This window comes from Cnephaeus nilssonii (assembly GCF_951640355.1).
Source record: "Cnephaeus nilssonii genome assembly, chromosome: 10".
NCBI lineage: Eukaryota > Metazoa > Chordata > Mammalia > Chiroptera > Vespertilionidae > Cnephaeus > Cnephaeus nilssonii.
The window spans coordinates 10,651,904-10,669,559 of record NC_137081.1 but is presented as its reverse complement, the minus strand read 5'-3'; the positions used below and the strand labels follow the sequence as shown (position 1 = coordinate 10,669,559).

General features: G+C 34.8%; 1 protein-coding gene across 10 annotated transcripts in view; it reads right to left on the bottom strand.

Annotated features, from left to right (window-relative positions):
• The window catches only part of CARF (calcium responsive transcription factor), a 41,834-nt gene that overhangs the window by 22,610 nt on the left and 1,568 nt on the right, over window positions 1–17,656 (bottom strand). For 6 of the 10 annotated variants that reach the window (XR_013814123.1, XR_013814124.1, XR_013814125.1 and 3 more), the window contains exons 2-8: window positions 14,403–14,567; window positions 10,943–11,054; window positions 10,307–10,534; window positions 9,163–9,283; window positions 7,962–8,091; window positions 6,533–6,617; window positions 4,570–4,759 (exon numbers count right to left, since the gene is read on the bottom strand). Coding sequence is in view for 5 of the 10 variants with exons in the window: in XM_079782999.1 (XP_079639125.1) it covers window positions 4,570–4,759; window positions 6,533–6,617; window positions 7,962–8,091; window positions 9,163–9,283; window positions 10,307–10,534; window positions 10,943–11,011 (823 nt within the window). In the remaining 5 variants the exon portion in view is untranslated. Of the gene's footprint in view, window positions 1–4,569; window positions 4,760–6,532; window positions 6,618–7,961; window positions 8,092–8,914; window positions 8,948–9,162; window positions 9,284–10,306; window positions 10,535–10,942; window positions 11,055–14,402; window positions 14,568–17,519; window positions 17,620–17,656 lie in introns of those variants that run through there. The other 4 variants (XM_079782997.1, XM_079783001.1, XM_079783002.1 and 1 more) reach the window with 4 other exon arrangements.

Genomic DNA, 17,656 nt, shown 5'->3' with positions numbered 1-17,656 from the left:
AGAAAGAAAAAGGATATTAAATTAACAAACAAAAAGATGTTGTAGTAAAGAAGGATATACAAATTGAAACAATAGTAAAATACTATCTCGCATTCCTCAAATGGCAAAAATTTTTAAAAATTGACAATAATCTAAAAAACTGACTCCACTGACCAATCTTAACATCACTAAAAGGTGTGACACATAGGCAGCAATAAGGAGGCAGAAATTATGAAGTATTCTTGCAAAAAATGCTTTTATGAAAATTAAATCTTCACTTAAGCCTCTAACTCTTAACAGTTTATAGAAAGTAGAGGAGATAAAAGGACATGTTAAATTACACCACAGAGATAGAACTAGCAAAATCCAGAATATGGCAAACTCTACAGAGAAAATATCTGAGGGGAAACAGGACAGAAATTTTTAGATAAAAATAAATTTAAGAGATATATTAACCAAGTATAATCTTAGACCTCTGTTTGGATGTGAATTTGAACAAACCTATGGAAAAAAAGAATTATGAGATAAATGGAAGAATGGGAACATTGGACATTTTATGACATTAAGAAATTACTGGTAATTATTTTAAAGTGTGATAATGGGATTCTCCATATATATATATATATATATATATATATATATATATATATATATATGCACACACACACATACATACAAACACACACACACACACACACACACAAACACACACACTAGAGGACCAATGCACAAAATTCGTGCAAGAGTAGGCCCTCACACCCCAGCTGCCTCAGGCCTCGCAGCCCTGGCTTTGTCCAGAAGGATGTCCAGATGGTCGTTCTGCTGTTCGGCCATCTGGTCTAATTAGCATATTAGCTCTTTATTATATAGGACGTATATATATACATATACATATACATATACATATACATCCTATATAATAAAGGATTAATATTGACCAAATGGCGGAATGACCGGTTGCTATGATGTGCACTGACCACTGGGAGGCAGATGTTCAATGCAAGAGTTGCCCCCTGGTGGTCAGTGTGCTACCACAGGGGAAGTGCCACTCAGCCAGAAGCCGGGCTCATGGCTGGTGAGCGCAGCGGTGGTGGTGGGAGCCTCTCCTGCCTCTGTGGTAGCGCTAAGGATGTCCAGGGAGTGGGCCTAAGCCGTCAGTCGGACATCCCCCAAGGGCTCCCGGACTGCGAGAGGGCGCAAGCTGAGTTGAGGGACCCCCACCAAGTGCATGAATTTCATGCACTGGGCCTCTAGTGTGTGTGTGTGTGTGTGTGTGTGTGTGTGTGTGTGTATACTTACATACATAGAGAGAGAGAGAGAGAGAGAGTCCTTATCTTTTAGAGACATATACTTTAGTATATACTATATACTTTAGCAATTGTATATGAAGTGACATATGAATTTGCTGTAAAATCATCTTGGGGGTGGGGAATGAGGAAGTGGGTTGGGATATAGATAAGACAATATTGATCACATGCTGATAGTTGTTGAAACTGGATGATTGATACATGGAATCATGAGATTTCATATATTATTAACTCTACTTTGATAGACATGAAAATTTTCATAATATAAATATTTTTTTAAAGAATAACAATGCTAAATCGTAGAGTGAATGTGGGAAAGGGAAATTTTCCTACATTGCTGAAAGAAGTAAAAACTGGTACAGGTCATCAATTCTTTGTGTATATTTCTGAATCTAAAAAGCTCAAAAAATAAAATTTTTTGGAACCCATTTACTTGCAAAACCTGACCTGAACTTTATGAAGTGATTTGTTGTCTTGATTTCTTCCTTAGTGTGACTATCCATAAAATATTACTGTTTGATTATGTGTTACTAGTGGCCTGGTGCACGAATTCATGCACATTAAAAGGAAATTAATTAGAAGAAATATTTTAATATCGCTATTTGCCATTTCCCTATAATAGAAGTGTCAACCAAATTCACAATCGACAATGACAGATGGAAACACGTGCATGCGAATGGCACCACCAAGAGCTTTATATGTATCGTGCATGCGCGAGTCAACTTAGCCTTTTATAGATATAGAATAAACTTGCTTAATTAGACCTGCTTTCTGATTTAGCTAAACTTTTTCCACCCAGTGAAGCACCCTAACTTCTCTTTCAAGTAATTGTCAGCAACGCAGCAGTAAATATCAACACAAAGCAGATTATTGTTGTAGATCACACAGGGAGAACAAAAGGTAAAATATTTAACTGCAGCAGTGTTTGACTATATTCTGCGCAGTGAGAAAACCTGAAGTCATTTTCAAGGTCCACCATTTTTTACTTCTTTTCTTTTTTTTTTTTTAACATATTTTATTGATTTTTTACAGAGAGGAAGGGAGAGGAATAGAGAGTTAGAAACATTGAACAGCTGCCTCCTGCACACCCCCTACTGGGGATGTGTCCACAACCAACATACATGCCCTTGACCAGAATCGAACCTGGGACACTTCAGTCTGCAGGCTGACGCTCTGAGCCAAACCGGTTAGGGCTCTTACTTCTTTTTAGTCAGGTCAAGTTTCTAAACTTTTTAAATCTCCATTTTCTGGCTAATGAAAAGAAAATAGGGTTCCACCGAGTCTCCTATCTACCTACTCCAGGACTTCTGTGAGGATCAAATGAGATGAGGCATGGAAAAATGCTTCACAGACATTTGGTTAAAGTGTAAAATGTTTCACCTGGCTATGAAGTAAGTCGTTTTCCTGGACTGAAGAAACTCCAAGGAGGCTAGTGGTCACTAGGGAGAGGAAGCCGGGTGTTGCTATGTGCCCAGAGCCACCATTTCTGGGCTGGGCTGGGATGTGGGCCGCATTTTGTGCCACAGCAGCATGGGCTGCAACTTGGTGGGCTGTCACTCCCGGGTGATGGCAGGGACTGAGTCCCACTTGGGGGAAGCTGAGTGTTGCTTTGTCAGCACTAGGTACACGCTGCCATTTCTTTGTAAATGGCCAGTGCACATCACAGCAGCTCCTGCATTGAGTGTCTGCCCCCTGGTGGTCAGTGAGCGTCATAGCGACCAGTCAGACGGGAGGAGGGACACTTAGCATATTAGCCTTTTATATATGTAGATGTATGTAGACTAGAGGCCCGGCATGGGTGGGGCTGATTGGGGGCAGGGCTGGTGGGGGGAAGAGCTGCAGGTGGTTGCGGGGGCCAATTGGAGCCCCGATTGGGCCGGTTGGCCGCTGCAGTGCATGTCATAATGACCAGTTGTTTCGGTCATTCCAGTCGCTTGGCTTTTATATATATAGATTGTCTATAGGATACATGCTAGAAGTATTTTGTAATATTACATTATTATAGTCCAAAATTCAAACTTCTAAAACACATGTGGCCAAAAACAATTGAGAGAAGGAATTTTTGAACTTGTACAACCACTTTAGCGAACAACTTGAGAGAATCTTGTAAAGATGAAATGGGCATAATTCACAACTCAGTAATTCCACTTTAACACATAATTACATCTTTTCAACAGAAAACGTATATTGTGGAGGTCTGACTATAGCATTTGTAATACTGAAAAGCCAGAGACCTGAATGATTATTTATAGAAAAGTAATTGTATTTTGGTCGTATGCTAGACTGTTATAATAATTAAATTGAGTTAACTGGGATCTATAAGTATCAATATGGATAGATTTCAAAAATAAGGATGAGCAAAAAATGTACATAATAATGTCTACAGTTTACTATTTATATGTAATTTTAAATATTCAAAACAACAAAATATATTATTATAAATACAAACATGTATGGTAAATTATAAAAACAGACTGGAAAGATACACACCAAATTCATATAGTGGATACTTGTGAAGAGTTAAAAAGGGATTAGAACTAGGGTAGTGAAAAATGTTGCATTTCTTTTGTAGAATACTGATAAACCTGGGCACAAGCTACATTTATCTTATCTTCCTCTAAGTATTTCTTTTTACCCTCAGAGGTCCAGGATGAGGCTGCATCAGTACCCACATAGTTCTGGAATAAATCACTTATTTTTAGGTTCTTTGGGGTCTGACTGGTCTTAGGGTAAATCTCCAGGAATTTTCTGAAACTCTACTGCTCTAGTCAATACTAGTGTTTGAGAATACTGTATATAATGCATCTGATCCTTGAGAACCCTGATATTAAAATTCTATATAACTCTTGATTATACACAATTCTATATAGTAACTCAAGAGTTATAAGTTATATAAAATGGACATAAATTTGTACCACAAGACAAATCAAAAGAGGAGAGAATATCTGGAGATTGGATAGAAAAACAAAAATAAAACACAAGAGATATACATATTTAAAATAATGAAATTGCTTACTGTTTAATTTCTATTAAAGAGTTGTACCTGGAATTTCAATATTATTTTTTATTTTCAGCATAATATCAAAAGGAAGCATGATTTATTGAATATATTAAAATGTAATTTTACAAAATATTGGTTATATTTATTATAAGTTTTCTTTTTAGTTTAATATACATTTTTATCAATTAACATTTAGTTATCATCTACCAAAATGAAAACCATGGTTTCAAAATGGATCATGGCTACTGCTGAACCTTTTAAAAAATGTCTTTTAAAAAGTACCTGTATTGACAAATGGAATTCCATCATATGGGACATACTGGGATTTCCACATCAAACGTGTAGCTGGCTTGGCTGGGCTTGGAGATTGGCGAGTCCCCCAAACACTCTGTGTTTGCTGCTTGTGAAATGTTAAAACACTTTCTAATTCAGTCTCACTTACACAGTAGCCCCGGTATGAATCTCCAATTTTCTGCATGTAGTAAAATTAAATAACAAAATTATTAGCAAATACGTTTCATTGTACAAAAAATTTAATGAGGTGATTGTCCAAGATACAAGACTCATCAGCTCTCAAAAGACAATGTCATTTCTCCTTCAGACCAATGGTCTATTACAACCAGTGGGCCTGCTCTGAATTCAACTAGCTTCATCAAACAGATACTGTCCAGGTACTTGTTAGAGAATGCCAAACTCACTGCCACAATGGCTTTATCAAAATCTTGTTATTGACAAATAATCTTTAAGGAAAATAGGTTGAAGAATATATCATGTATCCATTCTTCCAGATACTTAAAATTCTCCCCCCATATCCAACCAAATCAGCATAAAACTAGCCACAAGGTATTGGTTCCCTGTGGGGCTTCTTTAATGACAGTTATTTTGATATTATGCCATGAATCTGTTTGAAAACCTATGAAAACTGTGATGTATCTTATATAAAAATGTCAAAGAATTTGTTTATTTTATCAAGATTCTTTTCATGAAGATCCTTCTCTGGAATTCCTGTCTGACCTTAAGTGCGAAAAATAAGTAATGGGTTTTTCTTTTTCTTAGCTTGTGGAAATTAGCATAAATACTTATATCTAATGGACACAGAATTTACTAATTAACTTGGTTTCTCCCTTTGAATGTAGATGCTTAGACAAGTATATATATGTCTCTCTGTGTATATACACTCAATACAATATACATATAATGTATTATAGAATTGTATACCTAAAACATATATAACTTTATTAATCAATGTCATTCAATAAATTCAATAAAATGAAATAAAAAGAGAAGAAACTGGTGATATACATTTGGGGATTTTTATAAAAGTGATAGCTAAAAGTCAACAAAGTTGATAAGCTTTACCAGGGATAAAATGTAGAGAAATAAAATAAGGTCAACAGTGAACTTTGAAGAATTTCCACTGAGAAGATAAAAATAAACAAGCACAGCCCTGACCGGTTTGGCTCAGTGGATAGAGTGTCCACCTGCGGACTCAAGGGTTCCAGGTTCGATTCCGATCAAGGGCATGTACCTTGGTTGTGGGCACATACCCAGTAGGGAGTGTGCAGGACGCAGCTGATTGATGTTTCTCTCTCATCGATGTTTCTAACTCTCTATCCCTCTCCCTTCCTCTCTGTAAAAAATCAATAAAATATATTTTTTTTAAAAAAGAAAATAAATAAGCACAATCAAAGAATTAGAAGGAATGGTCAAAAGATCAAAAGTAGACAAAAATGATGGCAAAGTTTCATGAAAGACAAGAGAAGAAATAATAGTGAAGTGAGAAGATTTATATGATATCTGCTTTAATAGATCATACAAACTCTAAGGGATAAAAGAATAGATCAGATCAGATTTAGAATAAACATGGAAAAAATAGTACAGATACAGCCTCTGCTAGTCGTTTTCAAACGTAGACATTTTGGGCTCTAGCTGGTTTGGCTCAGTGTATAGAGCATCGGTCCGCAGACTGAAGTGTCACTGGTTTGATTCCGGTCAAGGGCACGTACTTCAGTTGCAGACTCAATCCCTGGCCTGATCAGGGTGCATGCAGGAGGCAACCAATCGTTGTGTCTCTCTCACATCGGTGTTTTTCTCTCTCTCTCTATCTCTCCCCCTCCCTTGCACTCTCTCTAAAAATCAATGGAAAAATACCATCCATTGAGGATTAAGAAACAAAAAAAGGTAGACATTTTGGGATGAATTGTAGTTCATCAAGTGAATCTAGGTAAGGGTTGTTTTAACTCACCTCACAACTCCTAAGACGGCAGGCCCATATAGGTGTGTTAGAAGAAAGTGGCTGGAGAGGAGCCAGAAACGGTTCTTCAAGCACTCTGAGACAGGGGAGAAATAGATTTAAATATACGTTACAAGTTACACATATACATGGCATTTAACTGCTTTATTCTCTTAGGCAGTGTCAAAGACAAAATATGAGGTCATCAATAAGAAATTGGAATGACAGATTGATCTGATGGGTATATTAATTATAATTTTCTTTAATCATGACTATTTTAGTACCTGCTAACACAAATGCCCAAGTTTGTTCTTCCAAGTACCTGTAGTTCCAAATTCAAGTATTTTATCTGTCTCTCTAAAAGCGTATTTTATATTCTTCTCATTATATAATTATTTTCATTTATTAAAAAGTGAGCTAATAAAACATCTTCGGGTGACTTGTTAAGAATAGCATGATAGCTGGCCAGTATAGCTCAGTGGTTGAGTATACAGCCATGCACCAAGAGGTTCAATTCCCCATCAGGGCACATGTCAGGGCTGCGGGCTCAATCCCCAGTAGAGGTTGTAGGAGGCAGCTCATGGGTGTTTCTCTCTTATTGACGTTTCTAACTCTCGAACTCTCCCTTCCCCTCTCTTCAAAATAAATAAAAACATATTTTTTAAAAAGGAATAGCATGATATTATGTCAAGTTCTAAGATTAAAGGTCATAAGTATTATGTTAATTTAAAAATATTTTCATAGATTAAAAAATACTAATAATACAAAAACCATGTCTAGCCCGGTCGGCATGGCTCAATGGTTGAGCGTCTACCTATGAAGCAGGAGGTCACAGTTCGATTCCCAGTCAGGGCACATGTCCAGATTGCAAGCTCAATCCCCAGTGTGGGACGTGCAGGAGGCAGCCGATCAATGATTCTCATCATTGATATTTCTATCTCTTTCTCCTTTTCCCTTCCTCTCTAAAATCAATAAGTATATATATCTTTTAAAAAGTCATGTTTATATTTTCCTAAATTATTATAAAGTGTTATTTTAAGGCAAAAGTAAAAGCTGAAATACGTATTAACAAAACACATTTTAAACATTTTACCCCAGAGGAATTAAATGCATAAAAATATGATGAGACCATTAAAAATTTTAGGAACTAGAATGAATATTTCTTTATTCTAAAAATTCTATTAGTGTCAGGTGTTTTCAGGTTGTTTCAAATATGATAGGCAAGTGTCACTGAGGAAAAGCAGCACTTCGGACATTTATTCTTTTAGACTAGCTTCCTTATTGCCAAGAAGCCATTAAAGTAAAGATATGTTTGATGATAGTCTATTGTATTTCCTGAATTTCTGATCTTTTCTACAGTCAGTCAGCTTTAGATGTAATAGTTAAAAATATATATTTCCATGGTGGTAACAAAAGATGAGCTCCTGTCCCATTGACTCACCTGGTCACTGTCTTTTGGGGCAATGTGAGGGATGCTTGTGGATGCAGAATATAACTACTGTTATGGTCTGCTAGAGCATCCAGTCTTGCAGTTGGTAAGTTTCTGTTGCTGGGTTTCTCTTCAGAGGCATCTTAACCACGATCACAAGAACAAAACAACATCAGTATCTTAAATAAGACCGTGAGAATGTAACTGAGAACTTTCATATTTGAAACAGGAAAGGGAATATATGCTCTGAAGCTAAAGATAATAAACCTTACAATGCTTTATTGAGAATTTCTCTGATAAACTTGTTTACTTTCCAATTATAATACTGACTACTAAAATTCTATAATTAAGTTTTTGGAACTTATATTGAGCATCTAGGATATAACAGTGGTAGAAATAATTGTTATACATATTTAAAGTCTGTATAATTTCCTATTATACATTATAGGAAAATGTAAAACTGACTCTTTTTTTTTGTTTCTATACCATGTTTATTATGTTTTCTGCAAAGTATGTTTTTTTCCTTATGTTTTTGTTTTAACAACTGTTAAAAAAGACAAAGAATCATAAACATTAAGGTAAAAATATCTACCCTAAATCATAACTTTGAACAAGCGACAGAAGAGTATAACTATAATGTTAGTAAAGAGATTCAAATAGATGGAATGGCAAGGGAAGCAAAAGGAAGAGAATAGTGATATTATTAAATATGTGGCGAAAAAACAAAATAAAAAGAAACTGGGAATATGAGACTCCTTTCTGAAACTGAAGAAACAAAGAAAGAAGGAAAAGAGCAAAGAGGATGAAAAGAATCATTAAAAAAAAGTAATAAGTGACATGATTAACAACAATACTGATAAAAATACACGTGTAAAATCTTCTCCAGTAGCTATTAGCACTATATTCTTGTTATTATTGTTGGTATTATTACTGTTATCATAATTAAGAATTTATTTTATGCTCACTGGTCATTTGGGAGGAAGCAAGAGTCAACCAGCTTCATAGAATTCCAAAATGAAATAGACAGCTAACCTAGACAGGAGTTGAAAAATGAACTTAAAATTTATTTGGGCTAAGAAACTTTTTCTAATTATTCAGTTCACAACCTTACCCAAAGAAATCAATTTTAGCAACTTTGATGAGGTGATTTTTCTAAGTGTACATTTTTTTCTTTAAAACATTCTAAAATCCCCTGTCTCCCATTATTACTCACCCTGAGGACTATTCATATCCACAAGTTGCCCCTGAGGTATAATCACTTGTGTCATTCCTGTCTGAGTAGATGGAATTACACGAAGCATCTGTCCATTTTCTGATGAGCTGGCAACAATCATCTTGGATTCATTAAAAAAGAAATCAAATGCATAAGCCTATACTAATTTAAGAGTTACTACTCAAATCATTAAAGACATGCCTACCTCTTTGGTCGATACTATTATTTCCCTCATTTTATAGATGAAAACACTGAGATACATAAAAATTTTTTCAAAGTCTCACAACTGATAAGTGTTAAAACTAGAATTCAAAACAGTCAATTTGACCCTATGTCCTATGATCTTAACCACGTATGGTCTTAGTCATTACACATGGGTGAGATCTAATGACTTAGTAATCTGACAAGGTTCTGAATAAACTAAATGTATTAACTTTTTTATATTTATTGTATTACCCATACATGTTTGGCCTATTTGTGTGGTAGTCGTCTACATTTTAAGTCATTTTATTAGTTAAAAAACAGTAACTTTTTAGATGTATAATTAAACAGTATTTGTTTTTATATCTCTGCATTTATATATATCCTGTCTTGGTCTATAGGGAATACTACAAAGTTCCAAAAAATCTAAAAACATAAAGTATACATTATACTTTTTTTCAGGTTAATAACTGAACCCATTGCCCCAAATTTAGAGGAATGTCAATGTGTGGGAGGCAACCAGTGGATGTGACTCATGAATGTTTAATAAGAAATGCATATTTTTAAATCTTCAAACACAAGTAGTAAAACTACATATATATATATATATATATATATATATATATATATATATATATAGTTAATCCTCACCAGAGCATATTTTCTCTAGAGAGAGTGGAAGGGAGGGGGGTAGAGGGGGGAAAGGAGGAGAGGGAGGGAGGGAAGGGGGGAGAGAGAGAGAGAGAGAGAGAGAGAGAGGAAGGGAGAGAGGGAGGGAGGGAGAAAGAAAAGAGATACACAGACTGGCTGCCTCCCACAGCACCCCACAAGTATGTGCCTTTGACCAGGACCTGAACCTGCAACCCTTTGGTGCTGGGGCTGACGCTCTAACCACTGAGAACACTGGCTAGGGCTAAACTCGTTCTTTATAAAATATACTCACCATTTGTGCATTAGAATCCCCCAATGACTGAAGTTCATACTGAATAGGTTGCCCATTTTGGTCCACTAGGTGAAATTGCTCTGCAGAAAGAGTCTGTGCCTGAGTCAGGAGCCCTGGTATATTCTGTGATGTGAGTGAATTATCTGCTTCATGAGTAGTGATGGGTAAAACTCTGACAGAACTATTTTGTCCAAAGGAAGGATCCCTGGAGTCGATACAGGTTGAATGCTTTGCAAAAAAATAATAAAATAAATAATCACTGGGATGTTTGTAAAGCATAACAATTTAAAAAGAAAACAGAATGTTTATAATAAAAATGAAGACATTTTTTCAGTTAATTATCCACTTTACACTGCAAGAGTTGTCAATTCACAGACTGATAAGACAGAAAGCAATTCTTAAGTGAAATTGATTTTTATTATATTCAATCTCAAGTAATGAAATATAATTCAACATAAGGATTTCCTTGTATATAAAATTTTATGAATATATAAAATGATAGAATTGTGGATAATAAAATGTTAAAATTCTTGAATACGTTAATAGTATTCCTTCAGCATAAAAAGTTGTTAAATGGCATGTTGTTTTCCCTTAGAATGGGAAAAAGTTCCCAGTTGAATCCCTATCTCAAATTACCTGAGAATCTGTTTTTGAATCTTCGGAATCATTATGGTTGACTATTAATGAATCATTAGACTGTTCCATGCTGACATCATATTCAATTCCATTTTCTTCTATTATTTAAGAGCTGAAAGAGTTCAAATATCTGATCAACTAAAGCCTTAACGTTTTTACATAATTTATGTCTAAATCAAATCACTCACCTCCCCTACTCTGTTACCCTATACAATTTAGGTTAAGTCATTTCCACTCTATATAAATATTTAATAAACATTTTTGTTAAATGATTAACAAAAGGCACCAGAATATATTCAAGGCAGAATATAGTGCTATGCAGTTCCTTCTTCCAATTTTTACACTCACATACTAGCTTATTAAGATGGCTGTTATGTGGCATATACTGTTATACCCTTCAAATACTTCCAAAGTTCTCATTTTACAAAGATTTAATAAAAGTAAAGCCTTTTAACTTTATGCGTTGGATGTACCATATTGTAGCATTAAATAATTTTAGAAAAGATCTCTTGGCATAGGTGGAGATTATGTATACAGAACTCTTACCATAACATACAATCAGGCAAGCTTTGAAAATAAAGAAATATGTATTTCAAAGTTTGAGCTACTAAGGCCTAGTACAGTGATTTTCAACTGTCTCCTCACCCACTCCCCGCCCCTCAAGGATATTCAGCAATGTCTGGAAACATTTTTGGCTGCCAGTATGGGGGTTGGGGGGAGTGGAGGAGTGCTACTGGTATCTAATGGGATGCTGCTAAAAGTCTTAAAACCACAGGATAGCCGCCACAACGAAAATACCCATGTTGCTTAGGTTCACAGACTCTGACCTACTATATTGTAGTGATTATAGGATTCTGTACTACCTAAAAACACACTCACACACACACAAACGTTTTATGTCTTAAAACTGGAGTAAGGTTAAAAGGAAACTGGTACAGAATACCACTGAAAATTCCTAATATAAAGTAAATCTCATAGAATCTTTTTAAGAACGCACCATTTTATTTTTTAAAAGACAGCATAGATTTTTAAATCATTAAAATTTTATTTTTTTAAATTAATATGCACTAAATTGAACTTTTCTATGTGTATATAATCTATGGATTTTAATACACATGTCCATGTAATCACCACCACAATCAGGATACATAATAATTTCATCACCCTAAATCCTAATTTAAATTTATACCTTGTACTTTAGATTTAATTAGTAGTATATATATTTGAATACATTAAAAACGTATTTTCCTGTGATAGTATGTAAATATTCATTTGTAAAATTAACCATTTCTTAAAATCTACAAGGTTAGCTATTTCATATTTCCAAAATATTATAACTATTCTACCTCAAATATAAATTGTAACAGGCTATAAAATCACTTTTATTTTTAATATGTAACTATGAAATATCTTTAAATTGCTTCTCCTTTAAGATTTTAAATTACTTGTATTCTAATCTAATTACCAAAATTCCAAAAAATTGTAGTTACTTCTCAAGCTATAAGAGAAAAATTTTATTTTATAACTTTCTCAGATTGACTTACTTATGTGATCTTTTCAACAACCCTGTGATTCAGTTACTTTCTCCAATTTCCATATAAAAAAAATAAGACTCAGGCAATTAAGTAACTTTACCAAGATTACAAATATATTAAGTGGCCAAAGACTCAAATCCATATGTACTGATCTCAAAGCCTACTCTTCATTCTTATAATAGAAACTCTTTTGAGGTAACAAAGCTCCCTCCTTCCTTCATTAGTCATAGCTTTAAATACTTTCTTGGTAGGTTAACAAATTAAAGATGCTCCAAGTTCTTTGTTCACTGTTCTCAACTTTTCCTTGGTTATAATTTAATTAGAGGCATTCCTAATACCCAAAAGTTCTCCAGCAAGAAATCTAAGATCTCTTACTTCACCAGAAAACTTGAGCTCTAACTATGCAGGCATTGCCCACTGAGAAAACATCCTGTAAATAGATTCAAAGGAGTTAAAAACTACAAATAGCTAAGGGGCAAGAATTCTAAAAACTTACTCTTCTCTTCCTAAGGTGCCCTGATCTTATTACAAATTATCCCTTCTGGCCTAAAATTTCTTTTCATTTTATTTAATTTATCTTACCCTAACTTAAATTTCATCAATGAAATTTATTTTAGAGAGAGGTAGGGAGAGAGAAATATTGATTTGTTGTTCTACTTATTTAAGCATTTATTGGTTGCTTCTTGTATGTGCTCTGACCTGGGATGGAACTAGCAACCTTGGTGTACAGGGATGACACTCTAACCAACTGAGCTACCCGGCCAGGGCTCATCAATGAAATTTCCATTGGAGTTAATAAGCATTTTCTCTCAAAAAGAAAACTTTGGAAAGAGTAGCAGTCATTAACAAATTTGTGTGAATTTACATAAAGATAGCTTTCTTCCTTTAAGTTAAAAACAGCTACTGTGAAAAGTTTAAAGGTGAGACAGCAAGTACATTTGAGGCTCAGAGCACTAATTAAAAATAAAAAGATTTAGCAGGCCTGACTGAGCTAGATGCTGCAGTGAGGATGTAGGACAGGGTGAATGCCCCGGAAGTGCACTAATAAAGGGGTGGGGATGATGTTAAAACTAGGAAGATGGCCAAACATAAACCACTTACTTCCGAACTTTGCCCCGACTGGGATTTTGCCAATGGAAGAAGGGTAACTTATTTTTCTAATGTCTTCTGGGACCTCAAAACTCAAAAATTGCCTTTCAGTATGTACTACAATACACCTATACTATGGGTTAGTATCACTTTCTCTGATTACACTGGGAAAATACTACTTAGTTTCTATATGTAAAATTGGGTTTCATTATCTCTTGAGCTAACCCACTGCTGAACTGGAAATTAAAAGTACATTTTTAAGATACAGATAACCTTTTTTTCCATTGATTTTGTTATTGTTGTTAATCCTCACCTGAGGATAAAAATTTTTCCCATTGATTTTTAGAGGTAGTGGAAGTGAGGGGGACAGAGAAACATCAATATGAGAGAGACACATTGATTGGTTGCCTCCTGCACATGCCCAGTCAGGGGTGGAGCTAGAACCTGAAACCCAGGCACATGCCTTTGACCAGTATGGAACCCACAACCCTTAGGTGCCCAGGCCGGCGCTCTAACCACTGAGAAAAACAGGCTGGGGCAAATACAGACACCCTTGAAAAATAACTTGAATTCGGTGTAAAGTATTACTCCTTCCTTACCTAATCCTTCTAGGCAATTTGCATTGCCTTTTATCATGTCAAAGTAAAGGTTTTTTTAAAGAATGAGGATATTAATATCAAATAGCTAGGTATAAAATGTTCTTTTCCAATAAGTAACCATACACATAACAAAGTACCTATAGAGGAAGTATAATGTGACTTCTCCCTTAACTTGTAATAGACAATTGTGAACTTTTATGACAGCTGTTGCTTTCAATTAGTTAAAAATAAAATTACCTTCAGGAAGTAGCTCAAATTTAAATTCCAGGCCTCAAGCATCCTACTCCCCCCCAAAATGCCCTCTTGTCCACTGAAGTTCATCCTTTCTGCGGCACTAAAATCATGATAGTAGTAGCTTCATTTATATGAGAGAGAATTATGTCTTCATAGCAGCATTTTTTTCTGTAATGAGAACATATCCAATGTATATTTTATTTTCCTACACATAAAAGAATACTAGATTTTGTTATACAGGTTTATTATAAAATAGCCATTACAAGCCTAGTATAGTGGAACCATCAGTTAGACTCACTAACGACTTTCCTAGAGCCGCCCGCCCTTGTCTTGTGGTAGGTGATTTAACTTCTGTTTCTTTATATAAAATCAGACATTTGGACTAAGTTTTTGTCTCAACTCCCACATTCTGGAACTACTGAAACAAAGACCTCTACTGCGAATCACATTTTTGTCCACAATGAAAATATTTACTAATAGAGCATAGCAACTTTTGAGCTATAGAAGCTTCAGAATAAAACCCTCCTCCCCCTACCCCACTCCCAATAATATCCTGGAATTGATTTGACAAGCTTATTTCTTAATCAAGTAGTATTGGGCTTGGATAAGAGAACAGAAGAGAGAAAGTATTAAATATATACTCTATACAGTTAATGACTGGACTTCAGAACACACACTAAGGCATTAAATTTTGCTGGTAAATTGCTTTCTAGAATGTTTCACATTACATTAAAAAAGTGGATTTAACCTTATTGCAAAAGCAAAGATTAGAAAGAAAGTGTTAAGTTAGAAGTTGTTTTAATTTGTAGGGAAAGGGGCTTTTTATTGTTTATACATGTTTCATACATGGCAGAGGGGAAGAGATTATTCAGGCTGCAGTCACTCATATCTCTGTGGACCATGCGTGAGCTACTGCTGTTTTGATTTTACTCAACTGTATTTCTATTTGTTCAAAAATTTAGTGGCAGTTCTCAGATGCAGTTTCTAAAAATCTGTCTTTATATCAAATTATTCTGGGTTTTTTTCCCCCATAGACTTTTGTGTAAATTTACCCATTAAAACCAACAGTCTGAAATAAATCCCCAAAGAGGTCAGCTAAAGAATAAAGCCACTTGAGGTTTACTCTTAAGAGTTTCTTTTAGCCCTAGCCGGTTTGGCCCAGTGGATAGAGCGTCGGCCTTCGGACTCAAGGGTCCCAGGTTCGATTCCGGTCAAGGGCATGTACCTTGGTTGCAGCACATCCCCAGTAGGGGGTGTGCAGGAGGCAGCTGATCGATGTTTCTCACTCTCTATCCCTCCTCCCTTCCTCTCTGTAAATGGTCAATAAAATATATTTAAAAAAAAAAAAAGAGTTTCTTTTAATTCTATCTCTGTACCTTGATTAGTCTCAAGATTTAAAGGAACTTGAAAGCTATTAAATATCAGTATCAGATCTTATTAACTACATTTTAAAAATATTGCTCAAAAGTATTTTAGAAAATATCTTTCATCTTTTAGGGTAGGTAAATGACAATGTACCTTTTATGATCTATACAAAATTAATATGAATCAGTGGTGTCAAAATTAAATCAAGACTACTAGTTCACAAATATTTTGTAGAATAATTTATTTTTTTAAAGGTGGTTGAAAGTTATAGCATGCTAAATCAACATCAAAATTTTAAATGTAAGCAAATTTACATAGAAACCATAACCTATTTTAACTTCTTTTTTTCAGTGAAAAAACAAATTTAAGGCTAGTATTCAGTGTCTCTTTTATCTAAGATTTGTCCTTCCTATAAATTTCCTTGTAATCTTGGTTTCTATCCATTTCCTGTATATACACACCTCTTTTTACCTTTGCTCTTTGAGAACTTTACAAATTATTTCATGTAATCCTCACAATGACTCTGAGGTAGATTTTATTATCTCTATTTATAGGTAAGAAAATCAAAGCTCTCAAGTAACTTCCTTAAGATCACAGAGAGCAATAGCGCTGATTCAAAACTAGGAGAAAAAAAACAAAAACCCAGAACAATTTGGACTCCAATGCCCTAATTGTCTTTATGCCATACCACATCATGCCATCATATATATTTAAAAACAAAACAAAAACCCTATAATAAAAAAAACCACACACACATATTCCCAGCTGTTGTTCTCCAAATAACAATGTGTCTTCATGAGGACCATAGTAAATGAATCATATAGGAAATCATTAAGAACCAAAAACTTTCAGTTAATATTCTAAGTAAACTTAAGGAAAACACTCAAAGAAAAAACACTACTTTAGGTATTGCATGGAGACAACACCAAATATAAGACATGTCACTGCTGAAAACATACCAAAGCCATCATACTAGGTGTTTATTTATTTTGGAACACTTATTAACTAGTTTTTCCTTAACTAAAGTTCTCAAATGAAAAATGTATTTTAGTGAATTCCGTATTTCTGCATTGACAATTGAAGTTTTATCTCATTAAGCCTTCAGGTTCTGTATCTTACTGTATCTTACTTTTCCTTTTTTTTTAAATATTTTTTAATTGATTTCAGAGAGGAAGGGAGAGGGAGGGATAGAAACATCAATGATGAGAGGGAATCCTCACTCCCCCTACTGGGGATTGAGCCCACAACCCGGGCATGTGCCCTTGACCAGAATCGAACCATGACCTCCTGGTTCATAGGTCTACGCTCAAAATATGTTCAAAAAATTTTGAACAATGAGCCATGCCATCTGGGCTTACTGGTATTTTTCAATTCGAATTAAGAGCAACCTATATTGACTCTTACCAGGTACTGTATTTTTTTTTATTTTGATAAATTTCAAATCAATGATACTTTAAAATGTACTAATCTACACATTTTAAAGGATATTTTGAGCAATATTATCAATAATTTAAAAAGTATCTGAAAAAGAACTTTTTTGAAGATTTGAGGTTCAATGACATTGAATTCAGGTAATTTTAACTGCTGTAACTAAAAAAAAAAAAAATCACTAATGGTTAAAGAAGAATGATGGTTAAGACTGTCAAATTTCTACCCACTTCTACCAAATGAATGAATCAAACAGCGAGACCTCAATTAAGCAACTGTCCCCAAGCCTCAGGTTGGTCTAACTCCTTTAATGAATGCAATTCTCACCGTTACAAGGAACCACATGATTAACTGACCGCCGCTTTATTGGCCAGCCCCGTCCTTTCCTAGGACTTCAGCACAGAGGTTTTGTGTCATTCCTCTTACCCTGGGATGAAAGCACGTTGGCAAAGCGAGTGTAAGGG